Source organism: Larimichthys crocea, chromosome XVI (assembly GCF_000972845.2).
Source record: "Larimichthys crocea isolate SSNF chromosome XVI, L_crocea_2.0, whole genome shotgun sequence".
Lineage (NCBI taxonomy): Eukaryota > Metazoa > Chordata > Actinopteri > Sciaenidae > Larimichthys > Larimichthys crocea.
The window spans coordinates 14,166,401-14,193,688 of record NC_040026.1 but is presented as its reverse complement, the minus strand read 5'-3'; the positions used below and the strand labels follow the sequence as shown (position 1 = coordinate 14,193,688).

The window sequence follows — 27,288 nt, the reverse complement described above, 5'->3', positions numbered from 1 at the left end:
TACTTTAGGAATGTTAAGAGAGCTAAAAAAGTGGTCGAAGGCATAGGAGTCGATCGAATTTTCAGAAGAATATAAAGACATATAGAATTGTCTGAAATGTTCATTAATTAATTTTGGATCTGATGTAACACCTGATGAGGTCCTAATTTGTGGAATTTGGTGAGAGGACACTGTCTGACGTAAATAGTGAGCAAGTATGTGGCTTGCTTTATCCCCATGCTCGTAGTACGTGGATCTGGATTTCAGCAGGAGGTCTTCAACCTGAGCAGAAGCGAGAACATCGTATTCTGCTTTCAATGAAAGCCGTTCTTTAAAAATATCAGGTGATGGTGAAGTAACATACACATTGTCAAGCTGAGCTATTCGTTGCTTCACTTCTGACATTTTTCTCTTCCTAAGCTTGCTTTCATAGCTTGAAAACGAGATAATTTCCCCTCGTAAATAGGCCTTCAGAGCCTCCCAAATCACGAACATGGAGACATCAGGAGTTTTATTTACGATAGAAAGTAGTCTATTTGTTGCGAGATAAAACTCACCAGTACTTTTGTTTATGACCAAATACCTGTTAAATGAATTAGATTCCCATCAGCCTTGGCTGTATGTTTGGTTTAGCGTTAATTAGCATGCTAACACGCTAAACTAAGATGATTATGGTTATGGTCTTTTATATTCACATTTCGAATGAACCATGTGAGTCAGTCAAATGAACCTCGTCAACCAGAAGGCAGAAGATTGAAATTCTCCCTCTGACCTTTTGCAGGATCCAAACCAGCTGATCAGAGCCAGCGCCCTGCGAGTCCTCTCCAGCATCCGAGTCACGATCATCGTTCCCATCATGATGCTGGCCATCAAAGAGGCTGCTTCCGACATGTCTCCATACGTCAGGAAGACAGCTGCTCACGCAATCCCTAAACTCTACAGGTGATGGACCTGGTGGAAGACACATTATTTCACTTACTATTAGTTACATACAGCATATTGCTGCTTGAACAGAGGTTTTTTACAAGGCTTAAAAGAAGCATGAATTATACATTAAAGTACTGTGTGCATGTTAGAAATCTGAGAATTTATTATTCACTTTGCAGCCTATTAGAGAGTCGTGATCCTCAGTTTGAGAACCACCAGGCTGAGATCAAATGTTGTTGACTTGCTAAATTTAAACCCTGTAAGTTATATCCTCCAGAAATCCTTGACTGCTCTGGCTGTAATCCATTTGTTTTATACTGGAGAGTAAAAAATGGTAAGATCAAATAGTTGCTACCTCTTTGGCCAGTGTGTCTCGCTACATGATTTATTCTTCTCTGCTCTCAGCTTGGATCCAGAACAGAAGGACCAGCTGATTGAAGTCATAGAGAAACTCCTCGCTGACAAAACCACGGTGGGTTTGTGCATCACTGATCCATGTTTTATTTTTAACAAATGCAGAAAACGTGAAAAACACAGAGAGCACAGAACGTCAGAAGCAGCTTCTGTGCAGCTTCACAGCACCAGCTTGCATTCCACGCCTCAGTTGTTTTAAGGCTTATCACTCGTTTAACCAGTCTGCCTCTTCAGCTCTCATTTCCACAGAAATGTGCCAAAAACAGGCACAGGCTGTAGAATCCAGTCACCATTTACAGGCTTCTTGTTCAACTAAAGATGTGCATGGACGGCGGTGCTTATAGATAACATGTACTCTCCTGACATCACACTGTCCTAACACCACCACCTGTTACTGAACGTGTGCCCTGCAGTTGGTGGCAGGAAGCGTTGTTATGGCTTTCGAGGAGGTGTGCCCGGAGCGCATCGACCTGATCCACAAGAACTACAGGAAGCTGTGTAACCTCCTGATCGATGTGGAGGAGTGGGGGCAGGTCGTCATCATCAACATGCTGACCCGCTACGCCAGGACCCAGTTCCTCAACCCAAACATTAACGTGAGTAAGAAACACACAGTCAGTACAGTCTTCTGCTCACTGATTCTTCTGTGGTAATAAGATTCATGTCAGTTAATCAGGGCAACAAGTGACAATACTTATTAATGACTTATTTTAGTAATCTAGTCTATAAAGTGAAAGAACATGGTAAAGAAAAATCCCAGTTTCTTTGATCGCAGTGTGATGTCTTTGGCTTCACCAACAGTCCAAAAACCAAAAAAAACATAAAATAATTGAACTGATAATTAGGAGATATTAAGAGACTATTTTCAGTTTTTTGATCATTTATCAGTGATTTATTCAGCACCAAAAGCAACTGTTAGCAAATATATCTCTGACTCAAATACAAATTTTAATCATTTAAATTTGACCAAACAATTTGAACATTTATATATACATATATTAGTACAGTACAGTGTAAAAAATAGAAACAAAACTAAGAAAGACAAACAAACAAAAAAGCAACAAGAAGTTCTGTTAAAACAGACAACAACTTACAATGGAAAGTAAATTAAAATCATATAATATAATTACAAATTCACTCATTCATTAGAATGGGTTGGCAGTGGTGCAGTGGTTAGCACTGTCGCCTCACAGCAAGAAGGTGTGAATGTGAGTGTGAATGGTTTGTTTGTCTCTATGTGCCCTGTGATGAGCTGCTGTCTTGGACAGACTTCAGCCTCGCTGTGACCCTGATGAGAAGGAAGTGGATACAGAAAATGAATTATTAAATTAGGAATACAATCAAAAATATGAAGTACAGCACAGCTCCACTCACTTCCAGTGACTCTTTAATGTATTTAAGTGTACACTACAGTAACACACGAAAGTCTATCAATGAATCTGATCACAGAAAGGAATACGATATATACTGCTGTGTTATGATGTAATTATGATGTCCATGCAAACGATATAATAATAATATATAATAATACATCTTTTATTTTCTTAGATTAATTATATTCATGCAGTTCTGCCGTGGTGACTGTGCAGAGGTACAAATTGAAACCATCCTTTCATTATTTTCCTCTTTCAGCGCTGCCAGCTCGGTTATTTTTTTCCAATCAGTTGTTCAGACCCACCTGTCGACTTATTTTCTCACAAGTGACTAGCAACAAATTGAGTCATTTTTCATGCTGTGTTGAACATTGTTACTGTGGTAATTTCCAGTGCAGTCATTTTGCAGTACATATTAGTCTAACACAGTGAAGTGTGATGATAATGCTTCTCACAAACAGTGTTTGCTCTTTTTAACAAATATATTCAAGAGCAAATTACAATCTGCAGACTTAAGCAGCCAGGCACTGTTTTTTATGCAAGGGAGAGATTTGTGCTCTGTTCTGCTTGTCACCCAGCACACTGTTTATTACCCTCTGTCTCTGCAGGAGTCCCTGCTGGAGGAAGGAGCTGACAAAACCTTCTACGGCTCAGATGAAGACGAGGACGAGGACGAGGAGGAGAAAGAGAAGAAGGCTGAGGCTACCGCCATGGCCAAGAGGAAGCCGTATGTAATGGATCCCGACCACCGGCTGCTGCTGAGGAACACCAAGCCGCTCCTGCAGAGCCGCAACGCCGCTGTGAGGCCGCTGCACTTCTTAATAACACACACCCTGCATCAGTTTAACACAGCACAGCACGTGAACTCGTCCTTTCATGTTGCTGTGGTCGACATCATGTTTTCTCTCCATTATTCCACCATTGAGCACCAGGTTGTTGTGAGTGCTTCAGGTAACAAGCATCAGTCCAGCTCAAGTGTCCCCGAGCAGAACACTTAATCAGAGCTGACCTCTCCCTGTAAAATGGGGACAAGTGATAATTTCCAGAAGGAAATTAATAAATCATCACACTGCATTAGTGCTGCTGTGGTCACCTTGGAGGGCCTGTTTAGTTCCATGTTAGTTGTTATGAAATTCTCCCGTTACACTTCAATTCTGTCTCTGTGCTGCTGCAGTCAAGCTGCGTGCTTCAAGATTAACCCAGCAAATGTATTTCTGTATCTTGAATTTAATGTGTGGCCTTTTAAGTAATGAAAACATATGGTTTCCGTTTGCTGTAATGTCTTTAAATGGATAACTTGTTTGAGGTTTTTCATTTGCTCTGTGTTCTAGCCGTGTTCAGGGCGGCTTTGGAAGTCAAAATCTACTACTACTGTTCATACTACTTCACTAACAAAGATCATGCCAATATCCATGTGGACTTTAGGTTTATTGCACATTATGGATGGAGGTAAACCAACATGATGTATTGTAGGAATGATGAGAGATGGAGATCAAGGGATGAAGGGTCCTGGATGGATGGATGGATGGATGGAGGAGTTTGTTAGATGGTAGCAGGAAGACGGAGAGGAAGTGAACGGTTACAATGTGCTTCACTACTTTAAGTAAAGAAATGGGATTTTGAGTTTGAGGCGTTGTCCTAGTTATGGAACTTATTTTAAAGCAGTTATGGCAGACATTGACTTATATTAACACTTATCACTTTAATTTGAAATGACATTGTGAAATGTTTCATTCACTAGATTTGTTTTAAAAGGTGCCATATAAATTATTACAAAAATCTTTAATTTACTTTTAATCTAACAAGGTGCTAAAATGACTCAAATCTTATTATATTATTATTTTTATAAATTATTATATTAATGATTATAATTAGACTTTATAGCAGGTCTCAGCTCATTGTTTGGCTCACTCCCATAGCGTTGTGTTTGAATGCAGCAGGGAGCAGTGTTCTATATAAACTCACTGTACGCTACCTGCTCACCTCCAAACAGCAGACAGATGAACATAGTGAGTGCAGCCTTTAGCAGGTAAGAGCCAGATATTTGGGAGTAAAGGGCTTACTTATGCCAGGTGGCCAGAAACATGGCCAGACTGCAAGGTTAATGCTAATGCTAATGCATTCACAGCAACATCTGTATATGGTAATCAATATTGTGTTGAAAGAAATCACTTCATGCAGATTGAACCTTTGTGCATATGCAAATGGTGCGCTTAAAAGACTGAAAACACAGCCCCATTCTTTTAAACGACTTGTCAGATTATTTCTTGGAATAAATTTTCATCTTCTCACTTTTGGCTGAGAGCTGTAAAAAGAGAGAAAAACAGTGTTTCATACATATTTAACACGGGCAGAGTAAATCCAAGACGTTCTCCACATCTCCACTGCAACATACGGCAGTGGAAGGTGGTGATGCATTGGTAATAGACTGTAGCTTTGGAAATTAATGAATTTTCAAGGTGTTGAACACAACACCAGAGGGAAAACATCATTCAGACATTAATTTTTTATATTGTGAGACTGTATCACTCATCATTGGCCTCTGTTTTCTCATTCCAGGTGGTGATGGCTGTGGCTCAACTCTATTTCCATCTTGCTCCTAAAGCAGAGGTTGGGGTGATCGCCAAGGCCCTGGTCCGTCTCCTGAGGAGCCACAGGTGAGATTTGTGGATTTATGATTTGAAATAATGAAATCCATCTCATAGCGTTACTGTAGCTGAGAATGAAGCTCAAGTTGAAAATGATGAGAGCTGCGTTCATGAGTCTCGTTTGAAAAAGGACAAAAAACAATTCCAAGTGCCAAAAAATCTAAAATTTAAAACACGCAGAGCTGAATGTGAGAAGAGAAAGCTATAATGACAATGAAACGCAGCAAAGTGGAAAATAGTATGACCAAAAAAAAAGACAAGGGGGGGCAGTAAAATAAATCTGTGCAGCCCTGAAGCAAGACGTGAAATTAAACAGGGAGCTGAGAGAGACTGAGGTAAACATGAAAGCATAAAGCATAAAGAGTGATGATGGCACATCGGTGGCCTCTTGGCTGTAAGTCCTGCAGACTGTCAGCTTCTTATCGAACAAGTGCTCTTGTGGCTCTGGGTGTGCCGTAATGGGATCATCATTCAGCAGCAACTAAACCGCAGTATCTCTCTGCAGGGGATTTGTCAGGAGTCCATTGTACTGTACGAGATGTTTCATTTGACTAAATGATTCCAATGGAGCCCGTACAACCACATCAGGTTACAACTGGAAGAATAACAACGAGAGAGCTGCTCAAGATCTTCAAACCATCTTTTATTGGTCTTGTTCGGGTACTCTGTCTTCAGCTGATACCATTACTGATAGTAACCAGCGTCTCATGGTTGAAGCCGATAAGATAACTGATAATTTGACATTGTTGTAGCTTCAGTTCAGCTTCAAGCTGAACACTTGAAAATATGAAAGGCTGAGATGTATAGCACAAAGATGCATGCTTTAATAATCCAACTCTGATCAAACTAAATCTAACTGACATCAATGCTGTGAACACAACACCAACAACAACAACAACAGCTCAACAATCTTCAAATGTTCACTTATTTGTTTATTATTTAATGAAACATTAACATTTAACATTTAAGGGATATAAATCATAATAATTCAATATTTGTATTATTGACTGATAATTTATCAGCGATAATTCCATTATCTTATTGTATTGTTTTACTGTAGTGTGTGTAGACTCTGTTTATTTATTTAACAGATTTTAAATTTGTACATTTTCATTTAGCCACATGTTTAAAAATTCCAGTTTAGTTACAAAGCGGCAGCCTGTGTGTATTCTCAACATGACTGATTGTTTAGACTCAGATATGTTAGCTAGCCGACGGCATCTTCAGTGTTTGTTGTTGGTCTTGTCCTGATTATAAACAGACCCGTGCTGGAAATGTGACTGACTCTTTGTTGAATCCACCTGTCTCTATTCTCTCTCCTGTTTGTGTCTCCTCCTCCAGCGAGGTCCAGTACGTCGTTCTTCAGAACGTGGCGACAATGACGATCAAAAGAAGGGTGAGCTGCATCTGCTGCTGTTTGGTAGTTTCCGTGTGTTTGTGGAGCTTGAAATGAAATGCTGATGGAGCTGCAGTGCACTGAGGCTGTCTTTATGTTCCACAGGGGATGTTTGAACCGTACCTGAAGAGCTTCTACATCCGCTCTACAGACCCGACCCAGATCAAAGTCCTTAAGGTTATTTTCTAGTCTGTCCTCTTGTGCTGTTCTCCTTCTCTCTTGAATTATAACACTGAATCAATATAATGCTAATTAAACTAATTGACTAAAGATTTATTCTTTCTACTCTAAGGCATGTATAGTATAGTGTAACATACAGTGTGTCAGCAGTATATGCTGCCTGCCTCTAATCATTAAGTTATTGGAGCAATGAGGTAATGTAAAATATAACAAGTACATCACAGAGTTAGTTCTGTCCAACAAGGATGTTATCAGTGCTCATGAGTCAGAATGAGGCAGTTTCTAAGATGTAGACATCAGTGTGAAGACGTATTTGGCACAGGTCCCAGGAAGTAAAGAACTCTATAGGAAAAAAGCTCTTCAGTAATTACAGGAAATTGATTTTTTTGTTTCCATTTAAATGAAATGTGCTTTTTTTTTGTCTTTTGCAGCTGGAGGTTCTCACCAATCTGGCCAATGAGACGAACATTTCAACCATCCTCAGAGAGTTTCAGGTAAACAGAGAAACAGAGCTCGGGATGCTTAATGAAGGGTGAAGCATGTCTCCCATCACGGTTTTTATGTCTCACTGTACTGAGTGAATTTCATTTTCTGCAGACATACATTAAAAGCATGGATAAAGACTTTGTGGCTGCCACGATCCAAGCCATTGGCCGCTGTGCTACTAACATCGGAGAGGTGAGGGACACATGCCTGAACGGCCTGGTGCAGCTGCTGTCCAACCGAGACGGTAAGTCTCTCTATGCGGTGCGTATTGCAGTATAGGAATGAAATGTTGTGGCCAACAGAACTGGATATCGGGTCAGTAGAATAATTGAATCAAGTGTATTTGTAAATAATAAAACGAAATTGAACACGGTGAAAAAGAAGAAGAAAGAAGAACCTTTAAGCTGACATTTAATTCAATTTAATTGAATTAATTGAATGAATTCAACTGAAACAAATGAGTAAAAATGAGGAACCTGTCTCAGAGCATTTCTTCAGTGAATAAAAAATGGCTGAATTTGAACTGAATTCATTTTAGTGACTCAATCTTGGATGATGATGTAGGAAAATGTATTAAACGATCAATTCCAATGAGCGATTCTTCCTCCTGTCGTACAGAGCTGGTCGTAGCCGAGTCGGTGGTTGTTATTAAGAAGCTGCTGCAGATGCAGCCTGAGAAGCACAGCGACATCATAAAGCACATGGCCAAACTAATAGACAACATCCAGGTGAGAGTCCAATGTCTGGATTTTAAATGTAAGCGTAAATATCAAGCTTGCCAAATAAGATATACCTAATAAAAACTTTTGTGAGTTACATCCGTACTACCAGCTGAAGATGTAGATGTACACAACCAATTCATTTAATTGTAATTGTCTTCAGGTGCCGATGGCTCGGGCCAGTATCTTGTGGCTGATCGGAGAATACTGTGAGCATGTCCCCAAGATTGCCCCAGATGTCCTGAGGAAGATGGCCAAGTCGTTCACTAACGAGGAGGACATCGTCAAGCTACAGATCATTAATTTAGCTGCCAAGCTCTATCTCACCAACTCCAAGCAGGTGTGAATGGCACAGCGTTTTATCACTGTCACTTAAAACTTCAACACCCTACAAAATACAAAATACACCATAGCAACCACCTCACAATCCGCTAATTCACCTAGAAACACCCTATTATCTACTCAGAACGTCCTTTATTCACATTGGGGTCATCACATCAGACATCGTTGTGTCTCCCCCTCCACAAACACAACCACACACATACATGCAATAAACACAATGGATAACTGTGCTGTCTTTATCTTACACATTCATGTTCCTTCTCTTCTCAGACCAAACTGTTGACACAGTATGTTCTCAACTTGGCCAAGTATGACCAGAACTACGATATCCGCGACCGGGCGCGCTTCATTCGCCAGCTCATTGTGCCCACCGAGAAGAGCGGAGCACTTAGCAAATACGCTAAGAAGCTGTTCCTCGCCCTCAAACCTGCACCAGTCCTCGAGTCTCCATTTAAAGGTACAGACGCCATTTTAAAGTCCTCAGCTGATCACAGCTCAGAGGGAAGAGTGAAAGTTCTAACAGTCCCACTATAATTCTTGAGATTACCATCAATACTGAGACAGGGATTGGTCAAACGTGCTCTAATCATCTCACTTTTTCATATTAAGAAAAGGCCAACTTTTGTTTAAATAATAGAGCTTCATTTCATTTGTTCATTGAACAGATGGCATTCAAGTTAAGGAGAATCACTGTTGCACTAATTTAAGTATTTCAGTATGCCAGAATACAGTTACCTCACCAGAATTGGTCTAGTGCAGAGGTTTTCAAACTGTAAGGTGTGCCTCTCCAGGGGGTGAAGAAAACACACTAAGTCAGTTTGTCCTACTTATTTGTCCTATTTATCAATGACCAGTGGTTGCAGCAGCAGCAGTAGCAGTAGCTGAACTCACAGAGGCAAATCAAAACACTTAGAGTAGATTGCCCCAATTTGCATCAATCAGTGTACTCCATCTTGGAGATATGGCTCAGTGAAATGTGGACACACGGGCATGATAGAGAAAAATAACATCATGGCTCATCTTCCTCTGTTTGTTAGTGCAGATTGCATTCTGGATTCCTTTTTTCTCGTGTTTCTGCAGATCGAGACCACTTCCAGTTGGGTTCATTGTCCCACTTGCTGAATGCCAAAGCTGGCGGCTACCAGGAGTTGCCTGACTGGCCTGAAGCCGCCCCAGACCCCTCCGTGCGCAACGTGGAGGTGAAGGAGTCTGTGCGTGCAGTGGGAACAGTAACTTACAGAGACACAGGGGCCCTCTGGGGTCTCCCGGGGGGGCCCCGAAAGTTGGAGGGGAGCGAGGGCTGCTCCTGCCCCAGAGCAGTGCCTCAGAGGGGCTAGACAGATTCACCATCCAGTATAACATTAACTCCAATATAACATCAATTCCTCTTCCACTAGCCATCTTTCATTCACTTACAGCTCATTAGCATTAACAGCTCATCTGTAACATGCGTCCTTTTTTCCAAATGGACGCTGCTGAACTCTTTCTTCCTCCACTGGAGGGAGATGAGTCACACAGGAGAAAAGAGGATTATAGTCTCTATTTAAAACCTGATTCACTATGAAAACAGTCAGCAGTATTGACCTCAGCGCCCTATCTGCTGCACTTCCATCTTTTGGGCAGGAGCTCACTTGCGCCCTGTCCAGGTGATTTCTCACCAGTGTTTGAGCCAATAGCACATGTGACACACGAGGGAACATGTTTTTACTACAAATCAGCATCGACAACAGTAAACCACACCTCCTGCTGTCTCTGCTAGGAGCTAGAGGTGTTTAAGAGGCTAATACCAAGTACAGATGCAGCCAATAGTTATATGCATCTGTAATCAGTCCATTTGATTCCGGCCTACTTACTTCCCAAACTTTCAATTAGCACAAATCCAATTGGATCTGAGTGCAATAATATGCTCTTCTGTCGAGCATCATCTCAACTCACTAAACTCCCTCCTCTTCTTCTCCATCCCATTCACTCCATGTGCCATCGGTTCATAACCAACAATGTGATCCAAATGCAAAGACATGAAATCAAAGCTTGAACGCATCACTTCTTCTTCTGTCAAAATCAAGACCTGCCTCATGAAAATACTTGACATGTCGGGAGTGACCTCAAGGCTTGATTTTGTCGTCGTGTTTGTTAATTATTGTCACGATAGTAAATGTTTTTACTCACAGCTCAATGTTTCATACCCACCGTTAACCTGTCGTTTATTTGTGATGCAGATTTCAAGATGAGGCCACAGGTGCATTGAGATTGATTTGGATTTGACTGGTAGCCCGTACCAGGAGTTTAGTATCAGTGTCAGGCTGCTGAGTAAATAAATAAGTTACATTACTGTCGACCATTTTCAAAAGCATTTCATTCTCTTCTAATTTGATTCCCTGCCTTCCAGGCAGAGATCTGTTTCCCTTTCAAGGAGTTGAAAGATATCCGACCCATCACAGCGAACACTGACTTTAGATCATGTGACAGGACAGCAGCGAGCTCTGACATCCGATAGATTTTCTGAAAACGTGCTTCATGTCTGTAATTCTGTTACTTTCTGGCTGTGGTCTGGCAGGGATTTAATCACATTAGCTTGTGACGTCATTTTAAGGTCCTGGAGGTGATAAGTGACAGCTCACACGTCAACATGAACCCTTTCTACACATGACTAGATCCTAAAATCCTCAGGTTGGAAGGTCCATCTGAAAACATGTAGTATGCTTTGAAAATGGTCTGCAATAATGTATAACACACATGATTTGTAGTTAAAGAGCAAAAATAAGCAAAGAATACCAGTATGGTCCTTGAAGCAGCGTTTCAGTTGCTTGGAAACCTCGCTGGGTTATCAGACCGTGTCCCATTACATCCACTCACGTTGTGGGTGTAGACGTCAAGAGGGTCAGTGGATCATCTGAAGCCTCGACCTCTCTGACAGGCTCTCCCTCTGCACATTATGCATCTCCACAGGTAGAGGAAGTCATAGACAACAGCGAGGGAAGGATCGGCTTGCTAGGAGACTGGCGAGAGGTGCCCCCCGCCCTAATCCTCCTTCTCCTCCTCCTCCTCAGTTTGGGAGTGCGGTGGTGTTTGTTTTGATGACTGCTCTCTATTTCCTCCTGTAATCTCTCTTTGGTGGTCATAATGTAGTAACTGATGATGGTCAGAAGCTGACGAGAAAGGATTAATGAGATTAACAGAGGATAAATGTGACAGCCATCACATATAAAGACATCATTCTTTATCATTTTGATGCAGATGTAGAGTAAAGACGAAGCTGACTGAAGACAAAAGGATTAAAAAGCTGAGCTCGACCACTTACTTTCCCGCCCTGGAATTTTCTTCCATGGTCTTTATCAGCTGGTGAAGAACTGTAGAAGTTCAAACCTACATTTTATTATAGAATTATTCCGAGGACTTCCATTCAATGTTGGTTTAAAAGTTTATTCTTGACCTTGATGACAGCAGCTAACAATGTTAACGCAAAATTCATTGACTTACCTGACTTAGATCTTTTGACCATACCCCATGGTCTTCATCATCAAATCAAATCAAATCAAATCAGATTTTATTTGTATAGCCCAAAGTCACAAAGTACATTTGCCTCAGAGGGCTTTACAATCTGTACAGGGAGTGACACCCTCTGTCCTGAGACCCTGTGTGTTCAGAATAATGAAATATTTTAACATTGATCATTTCAACATAACAGCAGATGTCATGTGTTGATGATCATCGGACCATGTGGATGTGTGGTTAAGGAAGTAGAGTGGGTCAGGTGATATTATTATGGTCCAGGCATTGAATGAGGTAGAACGAGGTGGTTGTTTTGGAGCTGGTAAGTGGACCTTTAGTGGAGGTTGTTAGCGGGCCACTGTTTTTCCTCTTCTGCACCTGATTGGTCTCACGTGAAATTTGTGACACGGTTTGTGAATGTGTCACAAATGTTGCTGTTGTGTGATGTGATTTCCCTCTCCTGTTCCTCCTGTTCCACTCTTCATGCTAGTACAACATCCTGCTTTGTTACCGATGAAGACATTTATACTAAACACATTGTCATGTATTTACTCGACGTATTAGTAAGTAATGATTGTTAATGTTGACTTTTTGTTGAATTTATTTATTTAAATATATATATTTAAGTATGTACAGTATTATTAAGTTATATTGGAGTGTTTTGATTTTACCAGAAAGAAAAAAAAAACATTTATTAGCTACCTGATTGCTACCTAATTAAGTATACTGTGATGGAACTTGGGGTTTATTTTTGTCTCTGTGATATGAGAAACTGTTCTCACACGTCTTCGTTTTAGACCCAGAAACCTTCCTGTGCCTGTTTCTCCTGCTTTCCTGACTTCTTTCTTAAACCTTTCTCTTCCTTATCTCACCTCCATCCCAATCTTTTTTTTCTTTTCCACATCTGCCAGGTTTTTACGCTGCTTGAAAGAGTCACAACACTAACGAGTGTGAGTCAGTTAGCCGCACAGAGCCCACCTCCTCGAGCCTCAAACCCATATAGTGACAAAAACCCAAGTGCTTTTTGACACCCCCCGCCTAACGTACTTTGCTATCCTGTGCTTAGCTCAGCCAAAGCCACCTGAAACACAGCACCCTCTTCCTCGGTCTCTACCATTAAAGAAGTGATTCTTTTAGCAAGACGTGCGTTCCTCCGACACGTTTGGAGATGTCCACACTCATTAGCTGATGGCTCTAGTTAATGAGTTTGGTCACAGAAAGAGAGACACAGACAGGCTCATTGTGCTGGAGGATAGTCACCACTCCTCAAAGACATCACTTCTCTTAATGGAACTGCTCCCTGTATTTAAAGAAAACCATCTCTGCGACTGGTCATGAAGGCATCACCTGGTGCTCACATCTATCTGTGCAACAACAAAAAAAGAAAAAAAGAGGAAAAAGTCCATACAAGCATTAGTGTGTGTACTGGATTTGTTCCCTGACTGTCAGGTCTGATGGCTGGCTTCATTTGGCTGCATCACACCCAGGCAGAGGCATTCATGGCCATGCTACTGTAAATCTGCCGACGTCTCTGCTTGTGTCTGTCGCCAAGGCAGAGCTGATGGCTTACTGTTTGAACTCTGCTTCCTCTGCCAGGTGCCCGAATGGACCAAGTGCAGCAGCCGAGAGAAGAGGAAGGAGAAGAAGGTGGAGAAGCCGTTCTACTCTGACTCGGAGGGAGAGTCCGGGCCGACAGAGTCAGCTGACAGTGGTAACTTCAGGGGGCTGCTGGCTGTGTGTGTGTGTGTGTGTGTGTGTGTGTGTGTGTGAGAGAGAGAGAGAGAGAGAGAGAGAGAGAGAGGGAAGTTTCTGCTGATGCCCTAAGTGAAAAAATATTTTGATGTGAATACAAACATCCATGACTTGGTCCAAATTATTAATAAGAGGATCCAAGTTTTGTGGAGAAACATCTCTCTGTTAATCTGTCTGTAGTGGTCTGTGTTTGTGTTTGTTTGTGCCTCAGGTTTGACTTCAAACTGTGAACATGTCAGTGGTGCAGCTTAATCTTTTTTATTGTAACTTGCCTGAGGAAAAAATGTGTCTGGGCCATTAATAATACAAGAGATGATAAAAAAGTTATCTTCTTCACTGGTGAGTGTCGAGGAGTAAATAAGAATTTCACAGGTCAAGAAGTTACTGTAGAGCTGGTGCTCTTTGTGTTTGTCTGTATGCTCGAGGTTCATCTCCACACTATGTATGTAAATATCAGTGGACATTCAGCAGACCTTGATGTCCCTGTTTTCTATTTTAAAATGAACTGACCTGCTCACCCTCTCACCCTTTTCCTCCACAGAGTCGGACTCTGCCAGCCGCTCGGAAAGCGCCAGCCCCAGCGAGGAGAGCAGGTCGGCGTCAGAGAGTGAAGAGAGCGAGGAAGGCTCTGAGTCTGAGGAAGAGGAGGAGGAAGAGCAGGAAAAGGACAAGAAGAAGAAAAAGAAAGAGTTGAGCAAACCGGTGCAAGAAAGCGAGAGGTAGGACATGTTTCAGTTTCTTTTTATTGTGAATATTGTGAATATTACATTTATGATTGTGTGAAGACATATCATCCACAAGACCATGACTGAGGCCCAACTAATAAACTTTCCTTTCCAGTGAGCAGAGCAGTGAAGAAGAGGAGAGGAAGCACGAGAGGAAGAGTAAACCACGTGTCCAAACCAAGAGTGACTCAGAGTCTGAATCTGACGAGGAAGAGGAGGAGAGCGAGTCAGAAAGCAGCCAATCAGAGTCCGAAGAGTCTGAGTCCGAGACTGAAGTCAGAAAGAAAAAAAAGGTATCTGTCCATATCAGGACCCTAAAAAAGACATTAAACCCAACCTTAAATCTTAACCTGTATTCTCATAACTGACACAAGCATTCCTCATCAGCACACAGTAACATACAAATGTGTTTGTCTCCATCCAGGCAGCTGAATCCAAACCTCCTCTTAAGCCTGTCAAGAAAGAGAACAAGAAAGAAAGCAAGAAAGAAATGTCTCTGCTCGACCTTGATGATTGTGAGTCTTTTCATCTCTGTATTGACGCTCCCCTCAGTGTGTAAACCATGTGATCATTTCTAAGAATCATCGAAGAGTCATCTGGTATTCTGAGAAAAAAGAATATAAACTCGTTTCTACAAAAGATGATGGAACAAACAGAGGACTGAAGTCAAGGCTGAGTCTGTCTCTCGTCTCTGTTCCCAGTTAACCCTGCTCCTTCTCCTCAAGTCACACCCGTCAACACCTTCCTGTCCAACAGCCTTGTGACTGACCTGGAGGGGTTGTCTCTGTCTGACTCTGTTCTCGCCCCAGCAGTAAGTACTTCATATCTTCCTGATTAATATCATCACACTATCAGACACATTTATAGAAAAGAGATGATGCCTGGATAAATCTTATATTAAAGAAAATACTGTACAATATGGAGTATACAGCTTTTTTTTTTTAAATGTCTTTTATGTGTATTTATGCTCCTTAAATGTGGTGTATGAGCTCAGGGACAGTCTGTATCAAGCATGCTTAGATTTGTTCACGTGCAACACAGAGCAGAGTCGTACCACCAAAATATGATCTTGGTCTTGGGTCTCATGCTTGGATTAATGCTTCTTCATCTCGTCCTCTGCCCACAGACCATTGCTCCCTCCAGTGCACTGAAGAACTACGAGCTGCTGCACCGGATCACGGGGGAGGGTCTGTCTGTGGAGTACTGCTTCAGCCGACAGCCGTTCAGCCCTGACGCGAACATGGTGGCGGTGCAGATGCAGTTCACCAACAGCGCCACCTCTGAGGCCAAAAATCTGCACATGGAGGACGTGAAGCTGCAGTCTGGGATGAGGGTCAAAGAGTTTCCAGAGATTGGTGAGTGACAGGGCCAATGCGGCTGTCTTGTTCCCAAACAAGTGTTACTTACTGTTGGAATAAACAATATGCCGATGATGTGCTCTAGTTGACAGTAGTAGGGTGGTGCTCCAGTAAAGGTCTGGGTCACTTTAATATCCATACTGATTTTTTTCAACACAGTCTGCGGTGCATGACGTATTTAATCTCAGATGAAAGCTGCTGACTGCAGAGGTGTTTGTGTTCTTGTGTGTTGACAGAACTGCTGCCTGCAGGTGAGACGGCCACAGCTGTGATGGGCATCGATTTCTGTGACTCGACACAAGCTGCGAACTTCCAGCTGTGGTGAGATTCTGTGTTACTGTTTCAGCACTCTGCAGGCCTCTCATGGAAGTGTTGTGTGGAGACAGGACTAATAGAGTAATGAATAAAACCATCACTGAAATGAGACTCGATTTTTGGGCTTCTTGCTGGCTTGTGTCCTATCAGAATTTCAGGATCAGGATCTGTGCTCTGTGTACAGCACTGAGGAAACAAAACAATTAACACAAGTTCAGAAGTCAAAAATAACAATAATCCCTAAAACATTTGCTTTTGTTCATGTCTCTCTGCATTTTCAGCACTCACACCAGGAAATTCTTTGTGTCGATTCAGCCGCCGGTCGGGGAGCTGATGAGGCCTATCTTCCTGACAGAAAACGAGTTCAAAAAGGAGCAAGGTGAGTGATCGAAGGAAATAAGGTGATTCTGTTCAGGAAGAGAGAATATTAAAACACTATGACTTCACTGCCATCACAGGAAAAAAATGAAAAGGGGAGTCAGCTACTACTGTATGTCTGTAATGTGTAGAGGTACACAAGTGATTTCTCACTACTTCTATCAGTTTATTCAGTTACATTATTGTCATATTTTCAGGCAAAAGAGTCTTCTGATTGGATCTCATAGGCACTTACAGTAGATGTAGTCTTTTATAAGTTGATCAAGTGGTCCTCTCTCATGGTAACAGTCAGTTTTACACAGTGAGTTGCAGTCCAGTTGTCCTCTGTTTGAGCGTCTGCCAGCAGCCATATCTGTGTGATAGATTTCTGCTAACAGCCAAAAGTATTTTAAAAAGATATTCATCCTGAGTCGTGACTTTATCTGGGAGTTTGTCCAAGAACAATGTGACAAAATGTTTCATTATTCCCTTAGCTATCTCTCACACTTAATTATCGTGAGATCATAGTGTAGGTCTGCTGCCAGTGTGCTGTGACACTCTGATGTGTAAGTCAGTAACTGAATATAAACCAGGTCCGTTAATAACATGACTGATAAGATCATTCAGCATTTCATTGAAGATTTTGTCCCTGTGATATACAAACTGTAATTCACATGCCAGTCATTTTGAAGTATTTGTGTTTAAATTGTTTGATTTGTATTATTTTATTGTCACATGAACAATCACAGTATTGCATGGTGTTTTTTATGTTCATAAGAAACCTTGGTCGCCTTTCAAACTGTTTGCTGCACAATAGTTTCATCACTGCAGCAAACTAAAGGTCTGTGTTAATGCTCACACTTGCAGTATTGGTGAGCGGTTCAGTGGCTGCACCAGCAGCCTTTAATCAGGGCTGACTGGATCACACTTCATTAATGATAATGAGACCTTCTCGTGGTTCAGTCCAGCTCAGACCTTTCATCTAATTTCCACATAATGAACAAATGTACAGGATGAAACGTACAGTGTCACATTAAGATGATAAAATATCATCATGAGCTCAGAGGAGTAATGTATTTAATAAAGACATGAAATGTAATGATCCAAAAACACTTCTACTGCACTGGAGCTTGTTAAGAGGAAAGAAAGCAACATAAAACAGGCAGACTACAGGGCTAAAGAAACCTTGCTATCTAACTTGACTTCATAAAAACCAGAAACAGTTTCTTTAACTAGGAAAAGAGTCCAAGACAGCAGCAGCACAAATTAACATAGCAATCTAGACACCCCCACGATTCTGTCTGCGGGTCTACATGGATTCTAAACCATTCAAATAATTAGATATTTGGGGGATTTTTGAGTTGTAAAACATTCCAGTCGGAGGGTGCAGAGTATCCAAGCCTCTTCCCAAGTTCTGTCTGAACATTTGATTTAGACAACATGTAAAAGTCCCATGATTACCTTGAGTACTGTCTGTCACACTTCTGAGCAGTATAAGAACATAGAGAGGATGGAAGCAGCCCAAGAACTGCTAACCAAGGCCATCCTCCTAGTGTAAAGCTCTCGCCAGCCAAGCTTTAATCATCTTCAATCAGTCCCCTAAATGACACCCTCATTACATCAATCAATCAGGATTCCCAGCTCGTCAGGCAGGAAGCAGAGGGAGAAAATGGCTCAGCATATTTTCAAGACAGACAGATCGATTTTTTTTAACAATAAAGTATAAAAATATAAATATCCAAACTATAACCAGCGTCAAATATATACATGTAATATGTATGTGTATATATATGTGTGTGTATATATGTATATATATATACACACACACACACACACACACACACACACATATATATATATATGTATTGTTAACAACTAACTTTTTTGTCAGATATATAATCACTATATTATATATCACTATTATCAAGAAATATACAGGAAGTTCTAAATTAGAATAAATATTTCATAAATAATTAAACTAAATAAACGTTGTGTCTGTTGGTCACAAAACCAGCTTATCAGGGCACGAACTAACAACCGGACTGATGTTTAACTGTAGGACACACTCAGCTCTGAATGTTTCTTTGTGTCAGGTCAGGTGTAGGTCAGGTGTGGGTCAGGTGTAGGTCAGGTGTGGGTCAGGTGTAGGTCAGGTGTAGGCCAGGTGTGGGTCAGGTGTAGGTCAGGTGTGGGTCAGGTGTGAGTCATGTGTGGGTCAGGTGTGGGTCAGGTGTAGGTCATGTGTGGGTCAGGTGTGGGTCAGGTGTGAGTCAGGTCTGGGTCAGGTGTGGGTCAGGTGTGGGTCAGGTGTGGGTCAGGTGTGGGTCAGGTGTGGGTCATGTGTGGGTCAGGTGTGGGTCAGGTGTGCGTCAGGTGTGAGTCAGGTGTAGGTCAGGTGTGAGTCAGGTGTGGGTCAGGTGTGAGTCAGGTGTGGGTCAGGTGTGGGTCAGGTGTAGGTCAGGTGTGAGTCAGGTGTGGGTCAGGTGTAGGTCAGGTGTGGGTCAGGTGTACTGCAGTGCGCTCGGTGCTGCAGGTGTGTGCATTAGCACAGATCCTGTGTTACTAACTACTGGACACTTTAAATCCATCATGATGTGAGCCGTGTTTGGTAGAGCAGCTACAGACAACAGTTTCCAGCATGTGTCTGTTGTTTGGTGTTCATTTCCCATCCTGACTAACACTGAGCCAGATCCCATAGTGACTCTTTAAACATGTGTCATATCCACGGTTCCTCCCTCTCTGTACTGTCCCTCAATAGAGAAGCTATTACACAATATAGGTAAGTTGGCTTTGATAGATTTGTTTTTCTCAGCCATCTGTGTGCCCACCTGCCTTACAGCCAACCTCAACCTTACACAGACCCCTCCCTCCCAATCCCCTCCTCCTCCTCTAACCTCTCCTGCTGACGCCCCCCTCCTCCTCCCCTCCCGCCTTGGTAAAACCAACACTTAACTGCATCTCCAGGTGTGTAGCTGCACACGGACTCACCTGTTACTAACCTGCATCTTATAGAGGCCGCTCACACACTGCTAGGAATGACTGGAAATGCTCATCCACTGATCCTGATTCACTCTTCGAGCTCCATGTGAACAAACACTAATGACATCAGGCTCGGAGCAGCACTCGATCATGTGCACCATCGCTCATATTTCTGTTCCCTGAGCTTCAAACTGCTGAGAACCACTGACCATGATGGGAATCTGAGGTGTCGCATTTGTTTTTGACTGAATGGTTTGTTGCACATTCAAACCTGGCAAGCACAGATTGGTTTTGTGATTTGCAGGTCAAAAGACATTTTGACGAGTGACTAACAACAACAAAGTATTTTCACCAGCGATTCATCTGCTGATTATGTTTTTTTAGTCCGGTGTTTTATGGCCCAGGTTAAAGAGTTTGAGCCCTAAGGTTACAGGGTGTAACCTACAGATTGTAAAGCACCTTGAGGCATATTTATGACTGGTGATACTGGCCGGCCAACTCAACCAGAGATTTTAACTGTTTTATTTGAATACTTTCCTGAGAGCCTGAAGAAGATCCAAGTCAGCAAATCATTTCACAACCCATCAAATTTAGCTTGTGGAGAGTCCCGACACTCAAGGCTCAAAACCACTGCTTTATTCTATCAAATGTGAGAACATGGTGACAGATTGCTTGTTTTGTGAGTCCAAAACAGAAAAGAGATCAAATTCTTCACACTTTTATGAAGCTGGCATCAGCAAGTGTTTAATATTTTTACTTCATAATTTGACCTGTTTAGTCAAATTGATCAAATTGTTGTTGATGACTTTTCTGCAATGTGACTAATTGTTTCAGCACCAAATTTGCTTCACAATGAAATATAATCATCCTGGTCTGGTCTGAACTCAGACTGAAGCCCGAGACAAGCAGACTGTAGAAATATTCAAAAGGCTGAAAGCTGAGGTGAGAACAGTGACAATCTGGCAAAGAATGAGTGGAAATGAAGCCGTATATGTAGTGCAGGAGAGGCTGAGGAGGGACAGTGGGACCAGGTCAGTGGGTTGGTGGAGAGGGTCAGGTGATAGGAAAGGTGAGAAAAAGATGATTCTGCAGAGACAGAGCAGTGGGGAGCTGTCTGTGTCAGCGACACATTATTCTATAATCATGTCAAAAATGTTCTTTGACCTGCAAATCTCAAAAATCAATGATCAACTTTGAAATAAGAGTCTCGACTTTCAAACTGAAACACAGCTTTAAACTTTTTGCTTGAACCGACCAAACATTCCTCTCCTGTGTTCAGTGGGAAGCATCAGTGCATTCCAGTTTAAGTTTCAGTAGCATTTTGTAATAATTGATGTATTGAATATTACATCAATCTCCATGAGGACTGCAGGAGATGCTAGCCATATATACACTATGTGTATATGATACTGTATATGTCTGTAGCTGGTAGAGATCCTCAAAGATTGTTGATTTATTTGAGTTCATATAGAAAACGCAGCACGCTGATGCTGTGCAGGCGGCACCCTGATGTGTGCTGGTGTATTAATAACTGCTTGTGCTTCTGAGAGAGAGAGAGAAAATAAGCAGCAGTAACTTTGGAGCTGTCCGGTTTGACCAGCGGCCTGCTCGCTTCTCTACAGGTCAGCTGATGGGTATGAACGAGATCACAGAGAAGCTGACCCTGGACGTCAAGTGCCGGAACGAACACGCCATCGTCCAGAGGGTGACCACCGCCGCCAACCTCAGCAGAGTGCCCTGTGGTTCAGATAAAGAGTGCAGGTGAGAAGACCACTCCAGATCTCCAGCTGAGATGATGCTGACACTGATCTTAACTCGTGATCCTGAGAGTGTGCATCATCATGCAAAATGCAAGTTTAGCAGGAGATCCTGTTCATACTCACGCATTTCAGTCAGTGAAGCTCACATGTGGAATGTGTTTAATGTGTGTACCGACCAGCACATTCACCCATCCACACACATTCATACACTGATGTAGAGGCTGCCAACTGCTCATCAGGGCCAATACAGTACTTCCTATCCAAAGCACTTACGATGATGCTAAGGCCACCCATATACACACACTCACACAGCATCACAGCCATGAGTTCACTATATTGTCCAAGGTCACTTGAACTGGACTGAGGGATCCTGGAATCGAGCAAGCGACTCTTAGACCCGCTCTGCCCCCTGAGCCACAGCCACTCCTGTGTGTTTTTATCCAAATACATGAGTGACAGTAACATGCCAGCAAATCACGAGCTGTAAAAAAAAGTTTCAGCTGCACTGAAGTCAGTTTTAAAGACATGCTGCAGCCTCACTGTGACCCTGATGAGGATAAACTGTTACACATGGATAATGAATGAATTATAGTGCCCCCATCTGGCCAATCACTGCAATGGTTTCAAACGTCACAAAACATGCAGGCAAAATATCTCATCTCTCGGTCTATTTATTATTTTTGCTAATAAGTGATCAGTGGTATCATTTCGAAATGGCATTATAGTGCCCCCATTTGGCCAATTAACATGATGGTTATGAACACGAGGACACAGTTTTCATACAGAACTGAGTTGTGCGGTATTAATATTCATATTGTTGAATTCTCATAATCACTAGATCTGATCAAAATACTTGAGAATATGTTCTTATATGTTTGATCTGAACCAGTGACAGCATCATTTATAGATGTTCAAAAGACTCAGATTATTGTTCTGTGTAATATTACATAAAAACATGAAGTCAGACTGTTCATCTTGTTTTTGATTGAACCTGCAGACTGACTTTGTCCACTTTATCTCTGCGACTTCTTTACTTCCGATCTTTGCTGCTTTGACCTCAGTCCTCCTGTTCCTCCTCCTAAACATCCTGTTCACAGGTTCGCGGGCAGGACGGTGACCAGCGGCAGCTTGGTGCTGGTCACCGTGGCGACCAAAGAAGAAGGAGGCGCCCAGCTGACAGTCAACTGTGAGAAAATGGTGATCGGCACCATGCTGGTGAAAGACATCCTCCTGGCTTTGACGCAGTGACGTGTGCTCCACCTTCTCTGCCCCCCATCACGCCGACTCACCCCTCACACGTCGTCCGAGACTCATCACGCGTCTCCTCTGTTCTCCTGTAAGCAGTGAGAGGAAGTCTGAATGTTTCATTCCAGTTTGTTGTTCCAGAGCACTCTACTTTTAGAAATTACCTGTGTATCCAGTGAATGCCACAGCTGTACGTGATATCTTTGACAATCAGACATGACTGATGTTGAACCTGATATGAAACCCCTCTCTTCCTGTTCAAGGAAAAATATCCTTTTGAAACAGATTTTCCCTCTTTCAATTTGATCTTTTTGGAATTTCTGAGTCAACAAAAAAAGATTTGTGCATCGTCATGCATTTGTCTTTTCACGAGGTCCACGAGGTTTGAAACTTTCAGCTGCATCTTGTGGCCTTTCTCAGCAGATGGAGCTATTGACTCGTCACAGGCTGAGAATTCAAAGTGCTTCCATAAACACAGAATTTAAAATAAAACAGAAGTTCAAAACAGAAGTAATAAAGTAACAGGGCAGCTGAAGTGAATAATATAATATAATACACCGGAGCTCGTAGACACAAAGGTTGATAAAGTGTTGAAGAGTCTGCCAGCTGTTGGAATGAAGGACCTGTGGTAGATCTCCTTCTTACATGGAGGGAGTAGCAGTCTGTTGCTGAAGGAGCTGTTTAAGGCCTCCACAGAGGCGAGGAGTTGTTCATGATGGATGTCAGTTCTGCTAACATCCTGAATGAATCGAGAATAAGATTTAATGTGACAAAAATGACAAAAGTTTGAACCCTTGTGGTGAAATCAGTGAGAGTTGCAGCAGATCTTACATTTCCTGGGAGATTGTTGGTTCATTAACAGAGAGCACCAGCTGTCTGTGAGTCCAGGCATCAGCTGTGAAGATCTTTTATTGATGTCAGGAGAAAGATAAAGGAGGCCATTCACATCCAGCAATGCCCACCTCAGACTATGAGCACGTGTCATGTGATCTTACGTATGTCTGGAAGGCCATGAGATGCAGTTTAACAAAGTTAGTGAACCTCGTGTTGAGAATTTTGAGTCAGAACATCAGGAGCTCTTTTCTGAGAAAATAAATTCAAAGATGAAGATGAACATTTTGTTTATTTTGTTTAGAAATGAGCTGCCAGACAAGTCATTCTTATTCTGGGTGGATGCACAAATCTCAAAAAGTTTTCATTTTTCGCTTGTTAGTCATTAGCTCTCTGACTATTTGAATATGTAGATAAAATAAGTGATAGATGATAAAGTGTAGATATGAATCCCCACAAACAACACAGACCAGATCAGTAAACTCAATTCTCATCCGGTTCTTTGACATCTGTCATCACTTGAATGTAGCATGAAGGCTCGAGACTGAGACAACAACTACCTATAACTGAATCATTCCATTTTGGCACAACCTTATAAATTAAAAAGTCAACACTTACTGGAAGAGGAACGGATCATAGCGCACATGCTCGTGGGGAAGTTATAAAAAGTCTGCAGATGTATAAATGTTATTGTATGTATTGCAATATGTAATACAGTACTACTATAGGTAAGGTGTGGTGTGTCTGGGTGTGTGTGTGTGTGTGTGTGTGTGTGTGTGTGTGTGTGTGTGTGTGTGTGTGTGTGTGTGTGTGTGTGTGTGTGAGATGACACTGAATATTGACCTGGTAAACATTAACTAGCTGTTTTGAAAATGGTTCAGAATGACACTCGACTTGAAATCCTCATGAAGCACATTTGAATCATCACCTCCGGACAAGAAGCTGCAAACATTAAAATGGATTTATTATTATTATGATTATTATTATTACAGATTCATGAAGGTGACAAAACTCACAGGTTTCTGATGCACGTATTTCCTCTGCAAATCCCCCAAATATTTTCAATTTAATAAAATTAATAAATATGAGAATATGAGCAAATATTTACCTGTTAGCTGGAACCAGAGATGTTTTAATTTTGTTTGCTTATTTGGATATCTAACAAGTTTTCTGTTGATTGGCCATTCATTTGTCATGACTGAAAGTTATGATAACCTTTGATGGATTTTAAAGGTTCAGTGTGTAAGATTTGGAGCCTTTATTTTTAGAATATGGCAGACATGGAATATTATATTATATATATATTCATAAATGTTTTCATGCATGTATTATCACCTGAAAATAGGAATCTTTTTGTTTTTGTCACTTAAAAGTTCTCCTTTTATATCTACAATGGGAGCGGGTCCTCTTTCATGGAGGCAGCCATATTTAAACACCAAGTTTCTACAGTAGCCCAGAACAGACAAATTAAATAGTGACTCTACACAGGGACCTTAAAAGTTTGACATTCTAGCAAAAATCCTTATTTATTTATTTCTTGCCAAGAGTTAGCCTCAGAAGCTAGATCAGACTTAGAGACAACTGATGTCAGGAGACAGTTAGCTTAGCTTAGCCTGGCTTTGCCTAAAGTTAACAAGAGGACATAATTAGTCGTTTTTACAGTTGGATCTTTAAATTAGACAAACAAGATATAATATGTGAATTGTCGATCTTATAGACAGATTTAGACACTTTTGGACAGAACCAAGATAAACCAGGCTAACTGTTTCTGTGTTAAGCTAACGGGGTGCTAGTTTTAGTGAGTTCCATGTTCAGCGCACATCAAAGTGGCTCGATCTTCTCATCTAATGTTTGACAAGAAAGCAAAGAACCTAATTTCCTTAAAAAAAAAAGAAGTTAAACTTCATTTGAATGTAGCCTCCGTGTTAAACACCTGCTCACAAACGTTTACCAAAATATGATTCATGTTTCGTTAGCATTTAGCTTATAAATAATAAAAATATAGATTATGATTGAAACAGTGCTTATGATCATATCAAACGTTTTCAAGTTGAGTGTTACGTTGATCTCATTTGTCAGGCGACACTGTTTTCATGCCTTTGATTCCATGTTGAGTTCAGGTCAGAGCTCTTTGGCTTCTCTTTTGTTCTGGACCCTCGTGCGTCCAGCGCCTGCACGTTCCTTATCTTTAACACGTTGTGTGTGTGTTTTTATTATTTATTGTTTCTTTACTGTTGAAAGTGTAACTGCTGTGTTTTACCAAAGGAGTACAGTCAGACTTCAGCCCTCGTCATAGAAAAGTGAAGAGCAGCAGAGGATGGTTTCATTTTGGCCTTTTTTTGTACCTGTTGCATCGTTTACCATCAAACCACTCACAGCGGGAACCTCACGTCACCTCAGCAGTCATGATGAAAAATGTAAAGAGGAAGAAATTCTACTTTTAATGTAAAAGTCTACTGCTCTGACAGAAAGGATACAATTATGCTCTGAATCATAATTCATTCATTCATCTGCTTTCAGATATTCAAAGGATGGTTTATCATATCCTGTGTGTGGTTGTGAAATGTGATCCTGAAGTATTACAAGTTTATTTATTATACAAATAAAAATTACAGATACCTTCTCTTGTGTTTTCCGTCTCGTGACCTGCCGAACAATGAAAACCTCAAACTGACAGTTAATCATTGAAGGAACAGTCAACACATGGAGTGGTTTGAAAAAAGGAAGTTGTAAACCAGGGGTGTCAAACATAAGGCCTGTAGGCCGGATTGGAGCAACTGGTGGGCCAGTTTTATCTGGGAAGTGCAAAAATGACATTAAAGGGCCATTGTGTAACATTTAAGGAGAGCTGAAAATAAGAATTGTTTTATTTACGTTACTTCATAATGAGGCTTTATATCTACAGTGGCAGCGGGTCCTCTTCCACGGAGTCCGTGAGAGGGTGGGGTGAGGGGTATTCGGTCAGTTGCATTCTGGAACTTCATCACTAGAAGCCACTAAATTTGACACACTGAACCTTTAACTGCAATTCTTCATTAAAAAGCAGCTGCTATTTGAAATGTGTCCACCAGGGGTTGCACACAACACTGTCAGGCAGGCAAAATGGTTGATGCTGCATTATTATGATCTTAGTCTAAGTGTTCTGTTGTCATGGTTACACTCTGTGGCTCCATCATTACCTAACATGTGTTTGTCAAAAAGGAGAAGAGTGGACAGAGTTTCCTGTTTATCTGCAGGCGTAAACCTGTGTGTGCTCAGTGTGTTGGCAGCAGGTTTCAGTAGAGTATAATATTCAGCACTCATCATGTTCTGTCATCTGTAGGTTACAATGCACATGTGTAAATTACATTTTCAGAATGTACTACAACAAAATCACTTTTTTATTTGTATGTTTTGACTTTACAGGTCTGGCCCATTTAAGATCAACTTAAGCTGTATGTGACCCCTGAATTAAAATGAGTTTGACACTCCTGTAATGTAAATATACTGTTGTATTTTATGAAACTATACTCATCCCGACCTGTTTCTATCACTAGAGCGGCTTCTTTGTACAACACTGCTGTAAATATAAAAAATATTTTCCCGAATGCTTCCCTAAAAAAATCAAACATGTCAGGGACGTTCCTCAGTGAGGAAAAACTTTGGAAATATTCAACTTCTTACATTTATCTGACAGCTGTAGTTACTTTTCAGACTCATCTTTTACATAAACGTAAAATAATCAAATTATCAAACACATTGCAACCACCAACATATATACAGTAGTTCAAGCCAGCTCCACCAGTAAAATAATGCTTGATATCATAGTCATCAGTCTGAGGAGACATTTTACTGGAGAATGAGTACTCTTGCTCTTATACTTAAAGTATGTCTTTGAATGCAGGACTTTTACACGTAGTAAGTATTTTTATACTGCTGCATTGCTGCTTTTACTTGAGAAACTGGATACTTATTAAGTAAAATCTGAGCTGTGTTAGAGTGAAGTTGATATTACAACAGAACACAAACAG

The 27,288-nt window shown here is 41.3% G+C and overlaps 1 protein-coding gene across 9 annotated transcripts in view; it reads left to right on the top strand.

The window, feature by feature from the left end:
* ap3b2 (adaptor related protein complex 3 subunit beta 2) overlaps positions 1 to 23,735 on the top strand; it is a 41,904-nt gene extending 18,169 nt beyond the window's left edge. For 2 of the 9 annotated variants that reach the window (XM_027289683.1, XM_027289680.1), the window contains exons 5-27: positions 761 to 921; positions 1,312 to 1,378; positions 1,734 to 1,916; positions 3,302 to 3,493; positions 5,253 to 5,350; positions 6,683 to 6,737; positions 6,843 to 6,914; positions 7,349 to 7,411; positions 7,515 to 7,647; positions 8,022 to 8,131; positions 8,286 to 8,462; positions 8,735 to 8,921; positions 9,545 to 9,663; positions 13,553 to 13,667; positions 14,250 to 14,427; positions 14,549 to 14,726; positions 14,858 to 14,948; positions 15,135 to 15,244; positions 15,560 to 15,788; positions 16,028 to 16,112; positions 16,388 to 16,485; positions 21,065 to 21,203; positions 22,264 to 23,735. In XM_027289683.1, the coding sequence (XP_027145484.1) occupies positions 761 to 921; positions 1,312 to 1,378; positions 1,734 to 1,916; positions 3,302 to 3,493; positions 5,253 to 5,350; positions 6,683 to 6,737; positions 6,843 to 6,914; positions 7,349 to 7,411; positions 7,515 to 7,647; positions 8,022 to 8,131; positions 8,286 to 8,462; positions 8,735 to 8,921; positions 9,545 to 9,663; positions 13,553 to 13,667; positions 14,250 to 14,427; positions 14,549 to 14,726; positions 14,858 to 14,948; positions 15,135 to 15,244; positions 15,560 to 15,788; positions 16,028 to 16,112; positions 16,388 to 16,485; positions 21,065 to 21,203; positions 22,264 to 22,450 (3,027 nt within the window). In that variant the 3' untranslated portion in view covers positions 22,451 to 23,735. Of the gene's footprint in view, positions 1 to 760; positions 922 to 1,311; positions 1,379 to 1,733; positions 1,917 to 3,301; positions 3,494 to 5,252; positions 5,351 to 6,682; positions 6,738 to 6,842; positions 6,915 to 7,348; positions 7,412 to 7,514; positions 7,648 to 8,021; positions 8,132 to 8,285; positions 8,463 to 8,734; positions 8,922 to 9,544; positions 9,676 to 11,413; positions 11,474 to 12,867; positions 12,907 to 13,552; positions 13,668 to 14,249; positions 14,428 to 14,548; positions 14,727 to 14,857; positions 14,949 to 15,134; positions 15,245 to 15,559; positions 15,789 to 16,027; positions 16,113 to 16,387; positions 16,486 to 21,064; positions 21,204 to 22,263 lie in introns of all 9 variants that reach the window. The other 7 variants (XM_027289682.1, XM_027289679.1, XM_027289681.1 and 4 more) reach the window with 6 other exon arrangements.
* Positions 23,736 to 27,288: the final 3,553 nt, after the last annotated feature.